This window comes from Uranotaenia lowii, chromosome 2, assembly GCF_029784155.1.
Source record: "Uranotaenia lowii strain MFRU-FL chromosome 2, ASM2978415v1, whole genome shotgun sequence".
Classification (NCBI taxonomy): domain Eukaryota; kingdom Metazoa; phylum Arthropoda; class Insecta; order Diptera; family Culicidae; genus Uranotaenia; species Uranotaenia lowii.
In genome coordinates this window covers 42,660,764-42,681,455 of record NC_073692.1, presented here as the reverse complement: position 1 = coordinate 42,681,455, position 20,692 = coordinate 42,660,764, and the positions used below count along the sequence as shown (strand labels likewise).

The following is a 20,692-nucleotide window of genomic DNA, read 5'->3' as shown; positions in this document are numbered from 1 at the left end:
CTCACCCGCCAGATGAAGACGGGCGGGGGCCAAACTCGAAGAAGCGGAATCCGTTATTTCGTTATTCCAGACGCTTCCTGAATCATTCGATCCTCTGGTAACGGCTCTGGAGAACTTGGCAATAGATGATCTGACGCTGCAAGTTGTAAAAGAAAGATTGCTAGCGGAAGATTTGAAGCGGGCCGATCGACATGAAGATGAGGGCACAAGCAAGGTAGCAGCATTTTCGAGTGAAAAAAGGCAGAAAATTCAAACCGAAGTGCTACAAATGCGGCAAGCGAGGCCATCTTCAGAAGGCCTGTCATGAAAAGGTTGCGAACGAGGCTAATTCTACGAATCAGCGGAAGGCGGTGAGTTTTCTGGCAAACCATGGAGGCTCTATAAAACAGGAAGGCAGGCTTGTCTTCAAGCTGTATTCCGGATCGAGCGACCACCTGATCAATTGCGATGACGTTTTTGCGATGACGTAGCAACGGCCGAGCAACGTGGTGGTTTGTACGAACTGGAAGTTTTCGTTGAGCAGAAGTCGGCAAATGCATGTGAGGGGCCGTTCAGATACCACGTGGACAGACAAATGAGATTTTTGACCCCCTCCCCCCCCTCCGTGGACAAGCGTGGACATTAGGCAAACCCCTTTCCCCCTCCCCGGGTGTCCACGTGGACAGATTAGAATTTTTTTCTTAAAAGAAACACCACTTTTTGCCTTTTTGGCTGATTTTGAAAAAAAAACCGATTAATCATTTCCTGGTTGAAAATAATTTTAAAAATTTTTAATTTCTAAATTATCATATTTATGACACGCTTTCAAGCAGCTACTTTGTGGTTATTGTATAAACTTAAACTGGAAAGCTTTGAAATTTTAAGATTTTGATTTAAACATCCTAATACACCTTTATAAAATATTTTGAAAGTATGTATGTCCACGTGGTCATGACGCAAACCCCTACCCCCCTCTCCGTGGACAAGCGTGGACATTTCCATACCCCCCTCCCCCCCCCCCCCCCCTAAGTTGTCCACGTGGTATGTGGACGGCCCCTGAGGCTAATCTAAATGTTCTTTGGAACCGTCGCCTGTGCCATCTAAACCAACAAGGTATGCAAACAATAGTGAAGAATAATCTGGCTACCGGAATGGACATCAAAGAAGATCGTCTGGAGTTTTGCGATGCCTGTGTGCGTGGGAAAATGTGTCGAGAGCCATTGGAGAGAATCTATTCGGATGTATGCGGCCCTATTGATCCCTCAGCCTGGAACGGATCAAGGTTTTTCGTCTCCTTTATCGATGACCACACACACTTTGGTTTTCAAGGGCTTTCGGAAATACGAGGCAATGGCAACCGCCATGTTCAACACGAAGATTTCCAAATTTACCATGGATCAAGGATGTGAGCATCTTTCAAATAGTCAAAAAGATTTTTACTCGCAGAAAGGAATCCAGATCGAGCCAACGGTTGCATACACGCCCCAGCAGAACGAGGTGGCTGAACGGTTCAACCGAACAGTTATCGAGAGGGTCCGAACAGTACTGATTGAGTCCATGGTTCCGAAAGAGATGTGGCCGGAAGCTGTGCTGTCGGTGGTCTATGTGGTGAATCGAAATCCTACCAAGGCGCTACCGAACACAACCACGCCGGCTGAATGTTGGTATAGCAAGAAACCGTCGCTAGGCAAACTCAAAGTTTTCGGCTGTAGGGCTTACGTTTGGGTTCCAAATCAACAGCGGAAGAAACTAGACGACAAGAGCCGCGAAATGGTCATGATCGGTTATGCGCCGAATGGCTACCGGCGCGGTTGTGGAACAAGCAAGCTCGCAGGGTGCGAATTGCTCGAGACGTATGGTTCGATGAAATGAAGTCTGAAGTCAAGAAAAGCTCCCTTCTGAGCGAGAGGAAGATGAGCTTGAGGTTCCAGGTCAAAGCGATGGCAATATTAATGTCGCTGTCAATGATCCCATTGATGAGGAAGACGATGAAATATTCGAAGCAGCTTGTGAGGATTCGAGTACAGAGAACGCAACACCACGAGCGCTCCCTTCGCACTTAGAACAGCACGAGTCCGGAGGACAAACGTTGCTGAGGCGCATAGAACGGGAGCGCATGCTCCCTGGTAAGTTCCTCATTTTTTTTACCAGTTATAGTGCAAATTCTGCTGGCCTACTCTCTACAGATATACCGGAATCTTTTGGCGATATTTATGAACGAGATGATCGATGCAACTGGTTGAAGGCTGTGGACGACGAATTGCAATCGTTAAAATCCAATCACGTGTGGGATCTAACGCCGTGTCCACGAGGAGTGAAGCCTTTGAAATCCAAGTGGGTCTTCTGCGTGAAGGAAGATGAAGATGGTCGTCCGGTTCGATTCAAAGGCCGCCTGGTGGTGAAGGGCTACTTGCAGAAACCAGGGATCGATTATGACGAGACTTACGCACCAGTGGCCAAACTTCCAACAATAAGGACCGTGCTGGCCATAGCAGTTCAAAAGGGCTACCACATTCACCAGATGGATGTGAAAACGGCTTTCCTTCATGGCGAACTTAAGGAAAGCATTTACATGACTGTCCCCGATGGTGTCAAGGCACGTCCGAATATGGTTTGTAAGCTGCTCAATAAGTCGCTTTATGGTTTGAAGCAGTCTCCGAAATGCTGGAATCAGAAATTTAATCAACAATTGCTCAAGATGGGATTCGTCCGCTCACTACACGATTATTGTTTGTACGTGAATGTGATGCAGGATGATATCTGGTATCTGATCCTGTACGTTGATGATTTGTTAATCCGGAAACGTGACACAATTTTGAAGCTGAAGAAGGACCTATCTCAAGCGTTCCAGATGACGGATTGTGGCGAAGCTCATCACTTTCTTGGCGTGAAGATAACCTACAATCGAGAAGGTAACGCACGTAACAAGGATCCTAAATCGTTTTGGGCTGCAAGATTGTAATCCTGTGAAAACCCCAATGGAGAAAGGCCAACAATTGACGAAAGAAGGAACACCGATTGATGAACCGTATCGTGAATTATTGGGCACCTTGATGTATCTGATGCTGTGTGTACGGCCGGATGTTTGTTTCCTTTTGGTTACATGGGAAGGTTCCAGCAGAGTCCAAATACAGAACACTGGCAATGTTTGAAGCGGATTGTACGGTACTTGCGAAGCACCGGGCAAATGGTTTTGGAGTTCACCAGAAACAAGAATGCACCGAGAGTCGTGGGGTACGCAGATTCCGATTGGGCTGCTGATGCTGTGGACAGGAAATCGATTAGTGGCTTCATCTTTAAAGTTTTTGGATGCACAGTGTCCTGGTCCAGCAAGAAACAGACGACCGTGGCAACATCATCGAGCGAGGCCGAATATGTGGCGCTGAGCAGTGCGTCAGCAGAGGCTATTTGGTTGAATGGTCTTCTGGATGATATTCATATCACATCGGAAGCACCAACTGTAATTTTCGAAGACAACCGTGGCTGTATAGGACTGGCCAAGAACCTTGAGACGAAGCGGAGTAAACACATCATTTTGTAAGGGACACATTGCGGAAGGAAGGCTGAAGGTCGAAGCTATCGGTACTAGAGATCAAATTGCCGCTATTTTTACGAAACCATTAGAAGCTATCCAGTTCCAGAAACTTCGTAGTTCCCTTGGGTTGACCAATTGAGAGGGGGTGCATAGCAATCATAGCAATCGGTGATTTATAAGTTTGTTATAAAATCGAGGCAATTCACTCCCACACTAACGAGTAACATTACAAACGTCTTAGAATACAGAAGTTTTATAAAAAAAACTTCAAGCGTTTCATTCTACAAAAGTTTTTTAGTCATTCATGTATTTTTTTACGTTGTGTATTTAGTTTTGTATTTTTTTGTCATTTTTGTCATTTTTGTCATTCTTGTCATTTTTGTCATTTTTGTCATTTTTGTCATTTTTGTAATTTTTGTAATTTTTGTAATTTTTGTAATTTTTGTCATTTTTGTCATTTTTGTCATTTTTGTAATTTTTGTCATTTTTGTAATTTTTGTAATTTTTGTCATTTTTGTCATTTTTGTCATTTTTGTCATTTTTGTCATTTTTGTCATTTTTGTCATTTTTGTCATTTTTGTCATTTTTGTCATTTTTGTCATTTTTGCCATTTTTGTCATTTTTGTCATTTTTGTCATTTTTGTCATTTTTGTCATTTTTGTCATTTTTGTCATTTTTGTCATTTTTGTCATTTTTGTCATTTTTGTCATTTTTGTCATTTTTGTCATTTTTGTCATTTATGTCATTTTTGTCATTTTTGTCATTTTTGTCATTTTTGTCATTTTTGTCATTTTTGTCATTTTTGTCATTTTTGTCATTTTTGTCATTTTTGTCATTTTTGTCATTTTTGTCATTTTTGTCATTTTTGTCATTTTTGTCATTTTTGTCATTTTTGTCATTTTTGTCATTTTTGTCATTTTTGTCATTTTTGTCATTTTTGTCATTTTTGTCATTTTTGTCATTTTTGTCATTTTTGTCATTTTTGTCATTTTTGTCATTTTTGTCATTTTTGTCATTTTTGTCATTTTTGCCATTTTTGTCATTTTTGTCATTTTTGTCATTTTTGTCATTTTTGTCATTTTTGTCATTTTTGTCATTTTTGTCATTTTTGTCATTTTTGTCATTTTTGTCATTTTTGTCATTTTTGTCATTTTTGTCATTTTTGTCATTTTTGTCATTTTTGTCATTTTTGTCATTTTTGTCATTTTTGTCATTTTTGTCATTTTTGTCATTTTTGTCATTTTTGTCATTTTTGTCATTTTTGTCATTTTTGTCATTTTTGTCATTTTTGTCATTTTTGTCATTTTTGTCATTTTTGTCATTTTTGTCATTTTTGTCATTTTTGTCATTTTTGTCATTTTTGTCATTTTTGTCATTTTTGTCATTTTTGTCATTTTTGTCATTTTTGTCATTTTTGTCATTTTTGTCATTTTTGTCATTTTTGTCATTTTTGTCATTTTTGCCATTTTTGCCATTTTTGTCATTTTTGTCATTTTTGTCATTTTTGTCATTTTTGTCATTTTTGTCATTTTTGTCATTTTTGTCATTTTTGTCATTTTTGTCATTTTTGTCATTTTTGTCATTTTTGTCATTTTTGTCATTTTTGTCATTTTTGTCATTTTTGTCATTTTTGTCATTTTTGTCATTTTTGTCATTTTTGTCATTTTTGTCATTTTTGTCATTTTTGTCATTTTTGTCATTTTTGTCATTTTTGTCATTTTTGTCATTTTTGTCATTTTTGTCATTTTTGTCATTTTTGTCATTTTTGTCATTTTTGTCATTTTTGTCATTTTTGTCATTTTTGTCATTTTTGTCATTTTTGTCATTTTTGTCATTTTTGTCATTTTTGTCACATTTGTTATTTTTGTCACATTTGTCACATTTGTTATTTTTGTCATTTTTGTCATTTTTGTCATTTTTGTCATTTTTGTCATTTTTGTCATTTTTGTCATTTTTGTCATTTTTGTCATTTTTGTCATTTTTGTCATTTTTGTCATTTTTGTCATTTTTGTCATTTTTGTCATTTTTCTCATTTTTGTCATTTTTGTCATTTTTGTCATTTTTGTCATATTTGTCATTTTTGTCATTTTTGTCATTTTTGTTATTTTTGTCATTTTTGTCATTTTTGTCATTTTTGTCATTTTTTGTCATTTTTGTCATTTTTGTCATTTTTGTCATTTTTGTCATTTTTGTCATTTTTGTCATTTTTGTCATTTTTGTCATTTTTGTCATTTTTGTCATTTTTGTCATTTTTGTCATTTTTGTCATTTTTGTCATTTTTGTCATTTTTGTCATTTTTGTCATTTTTGTCATTTTTGTCATTTTTGTCATTTTTGTCATTTTTGTCATTTTTGTCATTTTTTGTCATTTTTGTCATTTTTGTCATTTTTGACATTCTTGTTATTTCCTCAGTCCTTGTCAAAAAAAAATTCGGAGAACTCACGGAATCGAAAAACTTTATAATCTTTTCATGTAGAGTAATACTGTAGCTCTAAGGAAGTTGTGCTGACCATAATAAAGCTTAATTTGTTACTTGGGTTTTGTGATTTTTGTCATTTTCGTTATTTTTGTCATTTTGGTATTTTATTTGTCATTTTTGTCGTTTTTGTCAAATGGTATTAAATTTTCTTGTTTGTGACCATTATAAAACAAAAATTTGCTCTCCACTTAAAGAGACTTCATCATAATGGCTCGAAATCAACGTGGACTTTCGAAAGCACTCACACAGTACGGATTCAGCCGGCCGTCCTTTCATTCCTGTATGTTCAGTGACGTGAAAAATTGATACCTAGTCTTGGCTTGGTCATTAACCATTCACTTTGATGACCCGTCCTGTTCTCGGATAGCCCTGACGTTCAAAAATATGGAGATCAGAGTATGTCTTCCTCCTTTCCAAAATCCTTTGAAGCATACACAGCAATCCAGCATCCTTTTCATTTAGCATAAGTGCTTGCTTATGATTATCCTAGGGTAGTGGGAGAATGATCGGTCATAAATTCTTGGAAATTTGAAGCCGGTTTAAAAAGATTAATAAAGTTATGATTTTAGCATTCGTATACAAATATTAATCCGGAAAATATTCCTCACACCTTTATTTATCATCCACTTCATTAGAATGATTGCCGAGAAGAGTTGGAATGCAGCAGTAGCACTAATTTCACGGCACATATGGGTGAAAAGCAAACTGAAAAGGACACCTTCTCTGGCACTACCAAGTTCTACCAATCAACGAGCAATCTTTCATCAATTATTTAATTGTAGAGACAATATTTGTTCTGCCGGTGTGGCGGGATGTTCTGTGTCTAAGTTTCACCCGGATCCGGAAGCACTAGACATTAGTTAGGTAGGTAGCTACTTGCAAGATGGCCTTCCTTCGTGCTTGTCCCATTATTGCATTGGATCCTTCGTTTTGTTTGCGCGCAAATGTTTGCCTGTCGACACTTCCGGCAAGGTGTTTCGAGCTAGAGCTAGAACAAACATTTCCGAGAAAGCATCCACTCGAACGAAAGACACCCGGCTAATTTGCATATCATCCTTGGCTCAATCGGTACACTCTACTGACAAGTAGCTCAAATCGCTTTTAACGAATCAATCAACAGAGATGCCTGTGACAAGAAAATTCAAATTCAAAAATTTTAGTTGTATTTTCAGATTTAAAATGTCGAATTTAATATATTAACATTTTTGAATTCTTGATTAATGATTTTTTCTCTGACAAGTGCTAAGAATAAATTAAGCGTGTACTCTATGATTTCGCGCTAAGGAAACGCAGAAATGCAATTCACAGGCAGCATTCTCTAATCCAGCATCTAACAATGAATTCATCCTCCATTCGGATGAGATACCATCATCGCTTGGTAATACATGTCGTCTCCGGCAATTTCAATATTCTCTCAAGAAACCTTAACTTAGTTTCCTCGCCTCCATTCACTCACAATGCAATAATGGAAGAGGACACACTTGCCTGAGTTGAAGTTTCGCAAAACGGAACAAACATATCAAATGATTTATGTGTTCTCATCAAACACCATCCACTTAGAAGGTACCTATAGCTGGAGGAATATTTTCTCATCCTCGGGAAATGGATCCATAATCTGCTCTGCCATATTAGAATAGAAACCGGCGGAAACTTAATCCTGAGGTAAATATTGCTCCTGGAAATTAGTAGCAGACTACGGCGAAGTTAGCAACGGAGGCAGGGATGCTAAATGTTGAGCAACAGTCATTTTAGAGGAATGATTTTCCAGAGTTTCCAACTTTTTGAACAGTAAAAGTTAAACCAACGTGTTTGTGTTCAACCAACATTAACAACATAAAAAAAATATCCCGCTCCAGAACCCAATCCAGAGAACTAATCATTGTGAATTCAACCTTGTACCTTTAACACGTGAGATATTTTTTAAAGCAGATTTTATTTTTTTTTTGTATTTCTTTATTTTAAACGGCTCATTTATCTTTCACTGCAACATATTTGATGTTACTCAGTCGAACTTGAACACGTTGCTGTAACTTTTGCTGAAATATCTTTAGAATGTTTGCATTCGATAAGCTCTTCGGGCAGACTAGAATAGTGAATTTCTACTGTACAATTGCGGCAGCATGACCATTTTTATCTCAGATTAAGTTTGCCAGATTTTTTACCTAGCAAACCTGGGCTATTTTAGGGTGCTCGGATCAAATTTAAATTCGCCGTATTTTTTCTAATCATTCATACATAGCAAAGTACCTCGTTTTTCTGCCGACTAAGAAGTGTCCTGGAGTTAGTGGTTCATAGTCGGTAATATTCGAAAAAATTAGCCTCATACCACCCCAGGACAATTTTAGAATAGTGGCAATAGTGACAAATCAGGCCAAAATAGCGCAGCTTCGTCGTGCTGCTGCAAGAACGGAAAAAGGCGCTTCTCGAGGCAATCAGATTTGTAGATCTCGCCATTTACTGTGCCCTTTGTCACGAAAGATTCACGCCTCAGTCTGCCAGAGCAGATGGCCTGCCAAACGAGATATTTCGAGGCGAACTTCGACATTTTCTTCTTCTTAAATTTGTCGTCCACATCGAACTTGGTCTTGCCGGTGAAAAACTCCAAACGTTTCGTCGTCCATCACACAGCAGCCATATTTTGTCAGCATCTTGTCCAAGTTTTAGCCGTCGATTGTTGCCGCTCATCGCGATTAGGGAAGTTCTCTACCTTGTATGTATGTATGTAGTCCAGCTCTCTTTTTTGCATTCTGGACGTAGCTCTGCGACATGCCGATCTTTTTAGCGAATAAGGCGTGCGACGTTGGGATTTGCTTTAATCATCCGCTTCACATTTCCCCCCGTCTTTTTGTTCTCCGCTCCCGGTTTTCTTCCAGCTCCTTTGCCGTGGTTTAACGTCAACTGCTCCTGAACCGCTTCATGTCGCTGTATGTTCAACATTTTTCCTAGCTACCGGTGCGACAGGTCAGGAAATCCCATGTGTTTGCAAAAAATTTGTTTTCTCGACTTGCGTTGGTTCACCTCCATTTTCGTTGAATCGAAAAACACGATTTCGAGTTTGACAGCATGTAAACAATACACATCAATGAGAAAGTGTGCAAAATTTTGTTGATTTTTACCCAATGGTATGAAAGTTATACACTGTTGAATGTGTCCCAATAATTTCGTGTTCGCCCTTTATACAAATTTTGGTGATGTTCTGTCTAGTGGTTTTTGAGATAGCGTCCAAAGAAAAAACATTTTCGACTTTAATTTTTGGGCATTACGTGCGCCATCTCTAAAGTATTCTATGCACCACCTTTTTTCCAAATCAAGGCTATTTTTGATAACGTTTGCTGTATTTTGTTTATTCTACCAGAAATGAAGTCAAACCTATTTATTAGTCAGCTAGACGAATCAGTCAGAATCATTTGATTTTTTTTATCAATTCCTCGATTCATATTTTCGGATTGAGCTTGAAAAACCTCTTACATTCCCGTCACTTCATGGAAACAAGGCAATCTTCTAGGACTTCCTCTAGGACAGTCCTCTAGGACTTTTTTAACGATTTACCATGTAAAATTTGGTCGTATAGTTGATTTCCAGCTGTTTTTCGTCTCCCACTGAGACTATTCTGGATTTTTCTCAATCCCGCAAAAAAAAATTTGTCCATGAACTTCATTATCGGACGCTTACTCAAAACCACTTAACAGAATGTCATCAAATTTTGTTTACGTACTCATTGCATTACTAGGTAGCTGCACTGAAAATTTAATCAGCTTCCACCCATGCATTCAAACGTTATTTACAAAACAAAGTTAAGCATCTTTTTCGAATACACTCTTTACGCTAAGAGGAACAATTGGCCGAGAGTTCAAACAGCATTCTATTTGACACAATAAGGAATCCATGTCATCGTACGCTAGCGGACGATCGCGGACCACGCGCTGGAAGTGCTATTGAGCTGAATAAATTGCTGATTCCCACAGCCCTCCAAAATGGGATGCCTTAGGAGGATTGAAGTGCCAGCGTATATTCCAATCAGTACATTCGGCTGCTACCGTGTTGGCGTGTTCGGGATTATTGAGCAATCGTTTTAGCTCATTTCATGCCCCATGAAACTTTCTTCTGTTATCACTGCCTACATGTCGGAGGGTAGAGGCTTGAGCGTCTCAAGGCTTGAAGAAATTTTGCTGTTGTCAAATCGAAAACAAGTTCGATCTGGACAGCTTTTGTGCTGAAGTACACGAAGATTGCTTCGAACGCTTTGGTTGGAGCTGCACGACACGTTGGGGAGGCTGAAGCAGAATCGGACCCCAGTAGTCGACGCCTGTTTTCGTGAATGGTCGGATGACAGTTATACGCTCCCTTGGTAGCTCGGCCATAAATTGTTACACAAGTTCTGGTGTTTCGTGGACTGCGGCGAAGTAGAGAAAAGCTTAGGCAAAACGCTGTTACGCGCAGCATGGTTTGAAATTTGTAAAACCGTTCCTCATCAGCATTCGACATTCCAATTGGGTATCAAAGGTGTGATTCGACGATGATGTCGGCCAAAACCTGATCGGAGCCATTCAGGACCTTGACACCACAAGTCACAAGCAAGAAGAGTATATGCATCAATGCCTCGAGATATGTGATCAGCTGGATTCTGCTGACTGGCTACGTGATTCCAAGTTGATCCTTCAGTTGCAAGCTGAATCTTGGAAACCCGGTTGGCAACGAATGTGGCCAAATTGAATGGAGTTGACCTTAGCCAGGCTAGAACAGTAGTAGAATCGAGCCAGAAAAAGGTTGGAAAAGTTCTCCCAAAGGCTAGGAGACCTTTTTACACAATTTGGTAGCATCGAGTGCTCCGCAGAGCTCCAATCGAGGTATGCTGCACTTTTTTAAGGGAACTACTTTTAATTTTGCGGTTAGAAGGCCAACTGCAATGTTGCCTGCTGTGTCGGTCGAAGGAAAATTGGCACACGCACCGTAAGCTTGCTCGGAAGCATCAGAGAACAAGTGCAATTGAATCGTTTCGAAATTTGATATCACGCTACAACGTGGAAATCGTAGCTGGCTAAGGGATGGTAGTTGCGAAGTGTAGTTCTCCCAATATCTTGCGAGAGAGGTAGGCAGTAGCTGGTCCCATCCTTTAAGTTTACCGTCATCCGAATTGAGACTCCACTTCATCAGGAGAGCTTCCGCTGGTTACCAAATCGTCGAAGTTGCCGAAGTGTTGTGGTTGCAAGGAAAACGGAAACGTTTCAGCTCGAACGTGTCGATGGATTCGTCGGGAGAATTTCGCCAGAGATTTCGTTGGAGCGGAGTATCTCGTTCGTCAACCAGGATTTGGCGATACATTTGTTTGACGTCCGCGATCAGAAACACTGGGTTAATTCGGGATCTCAATATTATGTATATGTATATCTGACCAGACCATAAGCGTGTCATTGTGGGGTTTTTCCTGTTGCGGCTTTGCAAGACCCGTCAAAAACAACTCGCACCTTGGTAGTGGCGCTGTCAGCACGAATCACAGCATGATGAGGCAGATAGTATTGTAGATTGGAGTGCACAACCTCGTCTAGGTATTCCGATATGAAGTCCTGATACTAAGACCGTAGATCACTATTCCGTTGCAAGCGATCCTCAACCATGTGGAATAGACGAAGAGCAATGCTGCGTTTGTCAGCAATTCTGGAATCGTATGACTAGCCGATACCAGAGATTGCTACGCTAGATGAACCTTGTTGCGTTGAGCCTTGAGTTTTTTAGAGAGTGCTTCGGTGATAAAACTGCACTCGTGTCCAGAATCGAGAAGTGCTCTAGCTGGATGAGCATTGCAACGGCCATCAACGATATTAATTACGGCCGTTGTGAGGAGTACCTTGTGAGAGCGAAATCCACTGGGAGGCCTTTGAACTGCTGCGGACAATGACGAAGAGCATTCGTCCCCGGTGGGAATGGTATCCTTCGGAGCGTTGAGATCAGGGGTGAAATTATGAATCCTATTCGATTCGAGTTACCCGTTTCGAGTTGAACTCGAATCGAATTAGCATCAGTATTACGAATCTCGTTCGAGTTCTAAATTTTCACGTACTAGATTTCGAGTAAATCGGGTAGTAGATCATCTCGAAATGTTCCATTCGAATCGAGATCGGTAATGCCAAAGTTGGTCGAATTGAACGAAACTCGATTGTTTTGAGTTCCATAATCCCGCCCCAGTTTTCGATCGGTTGGATTCAACTTGAACGGTGTCATGGCTGCAAAAGTTGTCTATGGTGTTCTTGGACTAACAGGTTCTGGCTTGATGACCCTTTCGTAGGCAGTTACGATACAGCTGCTGGAGACGCAAGAGCTTCTCCTTGTCCTCGGTGGTCATTTTTGAGAACACAGAGCATTGGTAAAGAGGATGATGTTCAGAACAGGCATGGAATTGACGAAACGAAACTTGAGTGGCCCCATTGCGGACAACTGAAGCTCAATACACTGGTTTTTCCTACGCAAGGATGGACAGAGTGTCCAGATTAACATTTCTGACGCTCTGCAGAACCGTCACCCTTCTTGGAGGAACAAGACCAAATCCGGAAACATAGATGCTTCATGAGTTGATGCTCCCAATCCCAATCTCTTCGTGTTTTAGCATCAAGTCGAATACTCAGCATGCGGATAAGAAGAACATCCCAATATTTATTCGGTTCGTTAGCCAGTTGCTTCAGAATCCGGACGTTGGCTTCGAATTTTTCTACTAGGCAATGAAAATCGGCTGCTGATTCACGCTTGAATGGCGCAAACTCAAAAAGAGAATCGATGTATGCTTGTTGCACTGGAAGAATGCACTAATAAAATGAACAGGTCGTGGAAGTTAAGCCGAGCTTTCCGTTGAACAAAGGCAGTTTACCATCGGGTAGTCGAATTTGAGGCGAAGCAAGGAAGTGGGCACTGGACTGAGAAGATTGAATGCATGGAGCTTATTGACGGAAAGCAAAAATCCCTTAACAAGTTATATTGCGTTTCAAATTGAGCACGCTGCTTGAGTTGAAGATCGATGACTTCCGGATCGTCAACTTCAGTGGCCTCCAACTCAGCCTAAGTTTTGCAGAAGTCCGCCCATAGGACTCCGAGATTCTCCAGCCGAACCGGAACTTCAACAGACTGGGTATCTTCTCGGAAATTATCGACAAACACACTTATTAGACTGAAGGATGTCTCAATGCTGCGTACTTGATTCTACGCTCGGCGACCATCGTGCAGGGTTATCAGGAAAAAGGAGCGGAGCACAAAACGTCACACACATAGCGATATAGAAAATATGATTACCTTTTAAAGGAAATTTCGTGTCTTGTATAAATTTCTTTCATGAACTTCTCCAACAGGATTGATGAAGGAAAGATTTCCGACAACGTGGTAAGGAACGAAACTTCTCACAGGAACGGTAAGGTTACGAACGCTCGGAGTTCGACGAACATCCGGCTCGAAGGACCATATAGCAAAGTACCTCGATTTTCTGCCGGCTAAATTCCTCTGGTTGCTATCCTTTCAGGTGTAATTTTGATGTTTAGAAAGGTAAGTATGTCTTTCTTTTCGGGTTCGGTTAATATTCCCAGGATGGAAAGTTTGGTTTCCCTTTCAGCGTGCATATCAGTTCATAGGTAAGTTACTTTTCTTAATTTATTTCACGAAAGAAACACTGATATCAACTTGTATTACATTTATATTACTTATTTTAAAATAAACTTAAACGATTTGATTACTTACTTATAACAACGACCGGAGAAAGTAACTTTTTTTGGTTATGAGTGACGTCTTCGACTGCCAGCAACAGAAAAGCTCCCACGTTTTTTCCCAAAGGTCTTTTATAGACGGCCTGGCGGAAACTGCTCTTCGTAGTTTTTGATCGCTGCGAATCGCTGCTAACGCGTCCCAATATGACAGCAGGCCACATCGCCAAAACTTAACACTCCGAGTATTTCTCAAAACCAGATAGTACCACTTCACCCAAATTCGTGTATCGCAAACAATATAAAAAACCTGAACACCCCTCATTTTGTAAGTGAGCTTATTTAGATTGATGCTTCTATTTAATTTTGAGATTAGATCTTTAGTTGCCTCTTAAAAATAAAAGAAAAATCTTAATATGATGAAAGCCTTGTTTTCGCTGTCAGTATAAAAATCAGGGTAATTTTGTTCATAATTACCCCACTTGACTCCCTCAAATTCTAAAGGATATTAAAATTAGGAACAAATTAGATAGTTACCTTCGAGCAATATCAGGGGGCGGCACGGTCTTTTAAGCATTTTGTTACACCCGACAATCCAATGACTTGTAAGTATACTGATTTTTCGCAACCCTGATTAATTATTCACATTATCATTCCTGTTCCGGTGTGTGCGGCAGATTCTCCGGAATGTGTCAGCAAATCTATCATATGAAAAAGGGTTGCCTCTTCCTTTTCGAAGCAAATGTGCATTGTAAATTTACACCAATCGAGCACCAAAGAGCCCAACAGCAAGGAGACCAGTCTTATTGATTTATCTAATTGCCGTGGTAATGAAATAAAGAGTGTTTGTTGACTGTTTGAGCTTCCACCCAGGAATCCTAAAAGTGGGACCAGATGGCTCCAATACCTACCCTAAGACTGGTGGCAAAGTGCTTCACCAGTTGCTGGCCACCCAGGTCGTTCGAAAATGCTTCAACAAATATCTGATAGCAGTTTGTTTACTTATTTGCAGTGCTTTCCAAAGGTACAAACTGCGCTTTAGTAAAACTTAAGTTTACATATTGGATTATTGTTTTAAGTATTGTGGATTCGAACTAAACAAAGATGGGTTAAAATTTTTGGCAACTGCGAAATTTCTAGCAGGAAGTTTCTCGAAAAAAGTAAACAATTTCCGAATTAGAAACATTTGCTCTCAGGTGACACCACCCCTTTTGCAAAGTTTAACCACCCTCGAAAGCTTAGTTGGGTCACCAAAAGTTGAGTAGGTACCTACACACTTCAATTGGGCCCTGCACCTGACATTGGCAATGGGAGTTTGGTTTATGTTGCCCCAACTGGCAATGTTTACATACGAAGTTTTTTTTCCTTGCGTTGTCATACTTGGAGCTTGGATCAGTAGCACAACTTTCAGGTGTTTACGGTTGAAAAATTCCAGCGGTTGTTTTCAAAACTTGAGCCGGCTGAGTGAGATATGTTTTGGATACCGAGCAATACCAGCTGTTTGATCACGTTCCGGTTTGTGTCGGCGCGTACCTACCTTCTTTTTTCAAAAAGTATCAGCAGAAGACGCACTTTCTTCAGAATGATGCGCTTGAATTACGGTGCTTTTTTCAAACCTTTGAAAAGTCAAATGTGGCGTCTCTGAAAATTTGCCAATAATATGAAAGACTCTCCACAAAATATTATATTTTTTCATGAAAAATTCCAACTACCCCAAATGGGGTAAAAATGAAATTTCCTGGTGTGAACATAATTTTTGAAAGTAAATAGTAAGGTACACAGGGGTAAGCAGAGACGGTTTTTCGTACAGTAATTTTTTTTTGAAATTATCAAAAAGCATCACCAGTTGATCAATTTTGATAAGATAACGTTCAGTGCAATGCAGAACATGTAGTTAAAAATCCTTCAAGAATTGGCATGATATAAACGCTCGAACATCCGAATGCTAAGCCTACAGCCAAATTGTACTGAATATAGAAAATAAAATAGAAATACCTACTTCATACAAATATCATGTCTGTACAAATTAACCTCAGTTTGTGTTTGGAAATAAAGTGTTAGTATTTTGAAAAACTTCCCCATTTTTCTTCATATTATTCTTCATGTATTAGTATGAGTAAGCCGTTGAGGGGCAAACGAAGGTGACAGCTTTATGCAAATTAAATCCAACTGAACAAAAACAAATTTTTTGATAAAAATTATGGAAACTTCAAAAATATTTTCAATGAACATCACATTTTTAAAAGGCCAATCGACGATGAGTGCAAAGTTAAGTATTAACATATCTAAATATCTTTCTTGATTACCCAATTTATCTATAGAAGTTTATGGAATTTTAATCTGATAACATTATTGCATCTAAGCCTAGCTATATTTCTGTGGAACTTTTGAGGTGTCAACAAAATTGAATCAAAATTGAAAAAAATAAATAGAACAGTAATTTTTCGTGAGAACTTAATTAAATTTTCATGCATTCAAAATTATTTAGACTGAATAAAAAATGTTCAATGTTTTCTTTTTGAATTCTATACAATACTATAATATTTTAACAGGATTTTTTGTGTTCTTGAAATTTTGTTTATGATTGAATAAAAAACCAAAAATATAGACTAAATTTAACTAATTTTTGTTTTTAAGTTAGTTAAAAAACTAATGTTTTTAAACTTTCTGCCTTCGAATAAAAATATCTTATTATATATTTAAGCAACGTTACTTTAACTATAAGAACGTAGATGAAAATGAAATCTTTAGAATCTAATTATATTTTAAGCTTGTTCTTTACACAGTGAAGATTACTGAAATTTATTTAAATTGAATTGCTCATTAACATGCAAACTGACTACCAGGGATAGCATTTTGTAATAATTCCACTATGATTGATCCGGACCAGGATTTTACAAGCTGCGTTGTAGAGCTCCCGGAATAAAGTGCATGTGTTGTTAAAGTGCATGTGTTGTTTTGCAAAAAAAGCTTAACTTTATTTAAAAAAAATGAATGGTATTCATTGATTTTGTAAAGATTCTACAAATAGATGTCCAGACCAGGAGGAAGAAAAACAAAATTAAATTGATATTGTCGCTTTTATTTATGTTTAAAAAAAATCGTAAAATAGCAATTGATTCCCATTTTTAACACTGATAATTAGTTTTGTTCAGTGATTCTTACATAAAAAAAAATCTTCTAATTTAATTGGAATTTTCTTTAATATTTCATAAGTTTTAAAAGCGATGAATTTAGAGAAGTTTAAATTTACCGTAAAACAACATTGTTGTCAAGAAAAACCTATAGGCATACATTTAATTTTGACTTCAATCACAATAAAATATTGCGGGATCTGATTAACCTACAATAAATTCAATTTTAAAGTTGAGTGAATAAAAACGAATTGAACAATCCAAAAAAAAATCATTGCTTGCAAGAGGGCAAGTCCCCATTGCATTGTTTTGAATGATCATAAATCAAAGATGGCTTCTAAGAGGGCAAGTCTCCTTTGTTTTTGAACAAAACTAAACAAAATATGGCTACCAAAAGGACAAGCACTCATTGTTTTGAATGTTACTAAATAAAAGATGGCTTGCTAGAAGACGGTTCTCAAAGTTTTGAACGAAAATAAAATAAAAGATGGCTTGCAAGAGGACACGTCCCTATTGTTTCGAACGAAAATAAAATAAAAGATGGCTTGCAAGAGGACAAGTCCTTATTGTTTCAAATCTATATATATAAAAATGAATTTCTGTCTGTCTGTCTGTCTGTCTGTCTGTCTGTCTGTCTGTCTGTCTGTCTGTCTGTCTGTCTGTCTGTCTGTCTGTCTGTCTGTCTGTCTGTCTGTCTGTCTGTCTGTCTGTCTGTCTGTCTGTCTGTCTGTCTGTCTGTCTGTCTGTCTGTCTGTCTGTCTGTCTGTCTGTCTGTCTGTCTGTCTGTCTGTCTGTCTGTCTGTCTGTCTGTCTGTCTGTCTGTCTGTCTGTCTGTCTGTCTGTCTGTCTGTCTGTCTGTCTGTCTGTCTGTCTGTCTGTCTGTCTGTCTGTCTGTCTGTCTGTCTGTCTGTCTGTCTGTCTGTCTGTCTGTCTGTCTGTCTGTCTGTCTGTCTGTCTGTCTGTCTGTCTGTCTGTCTGTCTGTCTGTCTGTCTGTCTGTCTGTCTGTCTGTCTGTCTGTCTGTCTGTCTGTCTGTCTGTCTGTCTGTCTGTCTGTCTGTCTGTCTGTCTGTCTGTCTGTCTGTCTGTCTGTCTGTCTGTCTGTCTGTCTGTCTGTCTGTCTGTCTGTCTGTCTGTCTGTCTGTCTGTCTGTCTGTCTGTCTGTCTGTCTGTCTGTCTGTCTGTCTGTCTGTCTGTCTGTCTGTCTGTCTGTCTGTCTGTCTGTCTGTCTGTCTGTCTGTCTGTCTGTCTGTCTGTCTGTCTGTCTGTCTGTCTGTCTGTCTGTCTGTCTGTCTGTCTGTCTGTCTGTCTGTCTGTCTGTCTGTCTGTCTGTCTGTCTGTCTGTCTGTCTGTCTGTCTGTCTGTCTGTCTGTCTGTCTGTCTGTCTGTCTGTCTGTCTGTCTGTCTGTCTGTCTGTCTGTCTGTCTGTCTGTCTGTCTGTCTGTCTGTCTGTCTGTCTGTCTGTCTGTCTGTCTGTCTGTCTGTCTGTCTGTCTGTCTGTCTGTCTGTCTGTCTGTCTGTCTGTCTGTCTGTCTGTCTGTCTGTCTGTCTATCTGTCTGTCTGTCTGTCTGTCTGTCTGTCTGTCTGTCTGTCTGTCTGTCTGTCTGTCTGTCTGTCTGTCTGTCTGTCTGTCTGTCTGTCTGTCTGTCTGTCTGTCTGTCTGTCTGTCTGTCTGTCTGTCTGTCTGTCTGTCTGTCTGTCTGTCTGTCTGTCTGTCTGTCTGTCTGTCTGTCTGTCTGTCTGTCTGTCTGTCTGTCTGTCTGTCTGTCTGTCTGTCTGTCTGTCTGTCTGTCTGTCTGTCTGTCTGTCTGTCTGTCTGTCTGTCTGTCTGTCTGTCTGTCTGTCTGTCTGTCTGTCTGTCTGTCTGTCTGTCTGTCTGTCTGTCTGTCTGTCTGTCTGTCTGTCTGTCTGTCTGTCTGTCTGTCTGTCTGTCTGTCTGTCTGTCTGTCTGTCTGTCTGTCTGTCTGTCTGTCTGTCTGTCTGTCTGTCTGTCTGTCTGTCTGTCTGTCTGTCTGTCTGTCTGTCTGTCTGTCTGTCTGTCTGTCTGTCTGTCTGTCTGTCTGTCCGTCTGTCTGTCTGTCTGTCTGTCTGTCTGTCCGTCTGTCTGTCTGTCTGTCTGTCTGTCTGTCTGTCTGTCTGTCTGTCTGTCTGTCTGTCTGTCTGTCTGTCTGTCTGTCTGTCTGTCTGTCTGTCTGTCTGTCTGTCTGTCTGTCTGTCTGTCTGTCTGTCTGTCTGTCTGTCTGTCTGTCTGTCTGTCTGTCTGTCTGTCTGTCTGTCTGTCTGTCTGTCTGTCTGTCTGTCTGTCTGTCTGTCTGTCTGTCTGTCTGTCTGTCTGTCTGTCTGTCTGTCTGTCTGTCTGTCTGTCTGTCTGTCTGTCTGTCTGTCTGTCTGTCTGTCTGTCTGTCTGTCTGTCTGTCTGTCTGTCTGTCTGTCTGTCTGTCTGTCTGTCTGTCTGTCTGTCTGTCTGTCTGTCTGTCTGTCTGTCTGTCTGTCTGTCTGTCTGTCTGTCTGTCTGTCTGTCTGTCTGTCTGTCTGTCTGTCTGTCTGTCTGTCTGTCTGTCTGTCTGTCTGTCTGTCTGTCTGTCTGTCTGTCTGTCTGTCTGTCTGTCTGTCTGTCTGTCTGTCTGTCTGTCTGTCTGTCTGTCTGTCTGTCTGTCTGTCTGTCTGTCTGTCTGTCTGTCTGTCTGTCTGTCTGTCTGTCTGTCTGTCTGTCTGTCTGTCTGTCTGTCTGTCTGTCTGTCTGTCTGTCTGTCTGTCTGTCTGTCTGTCTGTCTGTCTGTCTGTCTGTCTGTCTGTCTGTCTGTCTGTCTGTCTGTCTGTCTGTCTGTCTGTCTGTCTGTCTGTCTGTCTGTCTGTCTGTCTGTCTGTCTGTCTGTCTGTCTGTCTGTCTGTCTGTCTGTCTGTCTGTCTGTCTGTCTGTCTGTCTGTCTGTCTGTCTGTCTGTCTGTCTGTCTGTCTGTCTGTCTGTCTGTCTGTCTGTCTGTCTGTCTGTCTGTCTGTCTGTCTGTCTGTCTGTCTGTCTGTCTGTCTGTCTGTCTGTCTGTCTGTCTGTCTGTCTGTCTGTCTGTCTGTCTGTCTGTCTGTCTGTCTGTCTGTCTGTCTGTCTGTCTGTCTGTCTGTCTGTCTGTCTGTCTGTCTGTCTGTCTGTCTGTCTGTCTGTCTGTCTGTCTGTCTGTCTGTCTGTCTGTCTGTCTGTCTGTCTGTCTGTCTGTCTGTCTGTCTGTCTGTCTGTCTGTCTGTCTGTCTGTCTGTCTGTCTGTCTGTCTGTCTGTCTGTCTGTCTGTCTGTCTGTCTGTCTGTCTGTCTGTCTGTCTGTCTGTCTGTCTGTCTGTCTGTCTGTCTGTCTGTCTGTCTGTCTGTCTGTCTGTCTGTCTGTCTGTCTGTCTGTCTGTCTGTCTGTCTGTCTGTCTGTCTGTCTGTCTGTCTGTCTGTCTGTCTGTCTGTCTGTCTGTCTGTCTGTCTGTCTGTCTGTCTGTCTGTCTGTCTGTCTGTCTGTCTGTCTGTCTGTCTGTCTGTCTGTCTGTCTGTCTGTCTGTCTGTCTGTCTGTCTGTCTGTCTGTCTGTCTGTCTGTCTGTCTGTCTGTCTGTCTGTCTGTCTGTCTGTCTGTCTGTCTGTCTGTCTGTCTGTCTGTCTGTCTGTCTGTCTGTCTGTCTGTCTGTCTGTCTGTCTGTCTGTCTGTCTGTCTGTCTGTCTGTCTGTCTGTCTGTCTGTCTGTCTGTCTGTCTGTCTGTCTGTCTGTCTGTCTGTCTGTCTGTCTGTCTGTCTGTCTGTCTGTCTGTCTGTCTGTCTGTCTGTCTGTCTGTCTGTCTGTCTGTCTGTCTGTCTGTCTGTCTGTCTGTCTGTCTGTCTGTCTGTCTGTCTGTCTGTCTGTCTGTCTGTCTGTCTG

At 40.4% G+C, this 20,692-nt stretch overlaps 1 protein-coding gene across 1 annotated transcript; it reads left to right on the top strand.

Moving 5' to 3' along the window:
• Positions 1-3,082: 3,082 nt before the first annotated feature.
• On the top strand, positions 3,083-3,520 carry LOC129741319 (uncharacterized). The gene has a single exon (XM_055733040.1). The coding sequence runs from the start codon at positions 3,083-3,085 to the stop codon at positions 3,518-3,520; it is 438 nt and encodes a 145-aa protein (XP_055589015.1).
• Positions 3,521-20,692: the final 17,172 nt, after the last annotated feature.